Source organism: Monocercomonoides exilis (assembly GCF_001643675.1).
Source record: "Monocercomonoides exilis strain PA203 chromosome Unknown scaffold20-1493094, whole genome shotgun sequence".
NCBI lineage: Eukaryota > Preaxostyla > Oxymonadida > Polymastigidae > Monocercomonoides > Monocercomonoides exilis.
Window position 1 is genome coordinate 341084 of NW_027150565.1, and position 3197 is coordinate 344280.

The 3197-nt window shown below is 39.8% G+C and overlaps 1 protein-coding gene across 1 annotated transcript; it reads right to left on the reverse strand.

The window, feature by feature from the left end:
• Positions 1-578: 578 nt before the first annotated feature.
• On the reverse strand, positions 579-2156 carry MONOS_16175 (uncharacterized protein; the record flags this gene model as incomplete). The annotated part of the gene is made up of 2 exons (XM_067869090.1): positions 579-1077; positions 1924-2156. The coding sequence occupies 2 exons, from the start codon at positions 2154-2156 to the stop codon at positions 579-581; spliced, it is 732 nt and encodes a 243-aa protein (XP_067728055.1).
• Positions 2157-3197: the final 1041 nt, after the last annotated feature.

The window sequence follows — 3197 nt, forward strand, 5'->3', positions numbered from 1 at the left end:
TTTGTAGGAAAGTCCAATCATCAAAATGCAGAAGAAGCATCCAAAGATCAAATGATGAAAAGGAAAGAAATGAAAGAACAAGCACAAACAACAAAGTGGAACGTGTATTATTCTTTGAAAACGATACATATTCAAACTGAAGGATCTGAATCATATATAGAATGGACGCAATATTATGCACAACAACGTCAAAAAGCTGTAGAAAAGAAGTTTTTGAATATTTGAAGCAAACAAAACAATCCTCTCAATTGAAGCTTCTCAAGAGCGGAATGAAGAATTAAAATAATTAGTTCATCAAATAAGCCAATAACTCTTCCGTAACAGAACCCGCAAAAGTTGAAAAAATCATCAACAACCACAACTTGCAACTTTTATTTTCACTTCGCCATATTTATATATTTTTCAATTCCCTGAAGATCAAATTAAATCAACATCCATTTCTATATTTGAATATATTAATAATAATGATGAAGGGGTTCTTTTTAATAAACATAAATCAATGAGAGATTCATATTAAAAGTCGATTTACCTGAAGAAGTTGGTCATTGCTCATAGAAAAAGAACTATCCAAGTTTGCATCAATGCTGTTTGCTAAACGTGGAAGAATAAACATAAGATGGCAGCATTTCGCTGGAAGAGAAAGAAGTGAAAAGAGGCTTTTCTGGATCTCTCTCCAAAATGTGAGCAACGAAACAGAGGAGTCTCAGAGACAGTGCAAACAAAGGAGGCAAATATGCAAATGCAGACAGCACATTCATCATTTTCAATCCAACACACGTCTCTTCAAAGCAAAACTGCGAGCTGCCTCCGTTTCCTGCTTCGCTGACAGCCAGCTTTGTGACAACGTCTGTGTGCTGCGACATTCCCAGTGTGGAGCTGCTGAGGACGCTATTTTCGAGCGATGTGAGGAAGTCGAAGGAGGCTGCCCAAAGTGACACGTTCTGTTGCAGAGTTAGCGTGCCTGCCAGGTTAAATGGACAGGAGCTTGTGAAAGTGATGTGGGAAGAAGAAAGAGGCGGATTGAAAAGCTTTTGGACAACTTGGACAAGTGAAGATGCCCCCTCAGAATACAACTCACTGAATGGATTAAGGGAAGTGTTGTTTAATTTATGAGTTTGAGTTGTGAATTTATTAGAAGGATAATCATCATTTTCATAATCGATTGTGGAATCATTCGAATTTTCTCTTTCACCTCATCTTCTTGAGTTAATTTTTATTGCAGACAGAACAAGGGACACAGCATCCTTAAGAGGAGCAAGAGAACTTGAAGATGTAGATCTCTTCGAATTTCTAACTGCTTAAAGAGAAGAAAACGAAAGCGTTTGGTTGTTGTGCTTATCTGATTGCCCAGAAGTAGTTTCACTCGAAATCTGCTGACTTGGTGAAAAAGCGTGTTCAGATGATTTTGTTATGAGCACTTTGTGAACAATACTCAATGCGCTATCATCACTACGGAAACCATGTGAATCCATTTTTCTTGAAGGGGACTGTGAAAGCAGGCTGAAATCGACAGAAGCTATTCGAGTGAGCAGATGAATACAGAGGACAACAATGCCATCTGCACGATAAACGAAGGAAGGAAGGATGAATAATGCAAGAGAAGCAGAAAGGGATAGAGAGGAGGAAGAAAAAGATGCATTCTTTTCTTTTGAGTGTGAGTTTGGAATTGATTGAGATGTGCTTGAAGCGGATTGTGAAGAATTATTGGAAGCATCAATCTGTTTATCACTTGAAGATTCATTTGCCTCATGTGGTTCTTGCTCTTCATTGGCAGTTAATTGATTTTCTGATTTTTTCCACATTTTGTCTTCTTTTCCTTTGACTTCAGCTTCATTTTCTTTTTCTTCTTCTTCGCTTCCATCATCCAACTCATCATCTGTATCTTCATCGTCTTTATTCTTCTTTCCTCAGAGAAACAAAAACATTCCTTCAACGGCTGATGAAAACTTAGCTGCTTTGTTTGCCACTGCCGATAACGCATCAGTTGCCAAATCAGCAATCCCCCCAATCATATTCTGCATTGCAAGAACAAGTTGCTTTCCTGTCGATCCTTTATCCGTCTCTTCTTCTTCCTCTTCCTCTTCAGCCTCATCGTCGCTGTCATCATCCAGCTGATTCAGTCTGTCTCGCTCTTCCATCACAGCCCTTTTCCTCATTCTGAGTTCTTGCTCAACCAACTACCAATGGAACATCTTCATGACAACAGGGTTTGCAGTAGGCGACTGAGCAGGTGTTGCGCGGAACAAATTGAGGAGAGAAAGTGAAAACGAGAGAAGAGTGATAAACAAATAGGCAGAACGCACTTGCATGTCGATTGTAGAGAATGCAGTGAGAAGATCAGAAATTATCTAATGGAGCGGATTGAACAGAACAGAATTAAAACAGGACAAAGAAAATAAGAAGTTCAGCGTGGGAGTTAACAGCTCTCCAGTCCGGTTGATATAAGAGAACGATGACGATTGTGATGTCAAAGTTAAATGCTGAACAGATAAACTGGGTTAAACAGACACGAGAAATGTTTGAAGAGATCAATTCGCATTTGAAGCCTGCGAGGCACCAATTGACATAAACGAAGACACAGATGATGGCACGATGATGTCTTGAGATTGGATGCTAATCAATGGACGTGCAATTTTCTTGTTTCACATCTGATTTTCTGTTAGCTCTGTCGGCTTTGCTGGCTTTTCTTTCAAAGTGCTTTGAATAGACATCGAATCCATTCATGCTCAAATAGATTTCATTTAATGTTTGCATTCCTCCAGATACAAATTGTCCCAGTGTGCAATTCGTCCTCTGAGAGTGAGGATCATCTGCAGCGAGGAGAACAACAAGAGTAAAGTGAGTGTTGGTGGAGTAAAAGCAGATGGCACAGTGTTTGAAGAGCAAACTCAATGCAGAACGAGTGGAGATCTTTGTGAGGAAGCGTAGAGAATAAGAGAGTATAGCAGCATCGCACAAAGGAAGAGCCGAACATTAGAAGAAGCAGAGAAGAAGCAGAGGATGAGGAAGGTGGCTCAAGTGAAGGCAGATCCGAGAGGAAAGAGAGGGAAAATGGAGAAGCCTTTTTGGCTGTCTCTGACACAGGTGGTGGCAAGCAATGAAAAAGCTGGAGTTGCTTACGAATTTAGCTGATAAGTATTCTCTTTATGTGAGTTTTCTTCGTTTTCCTCTTTCTTTTTCTCCTTCACCACGCACAG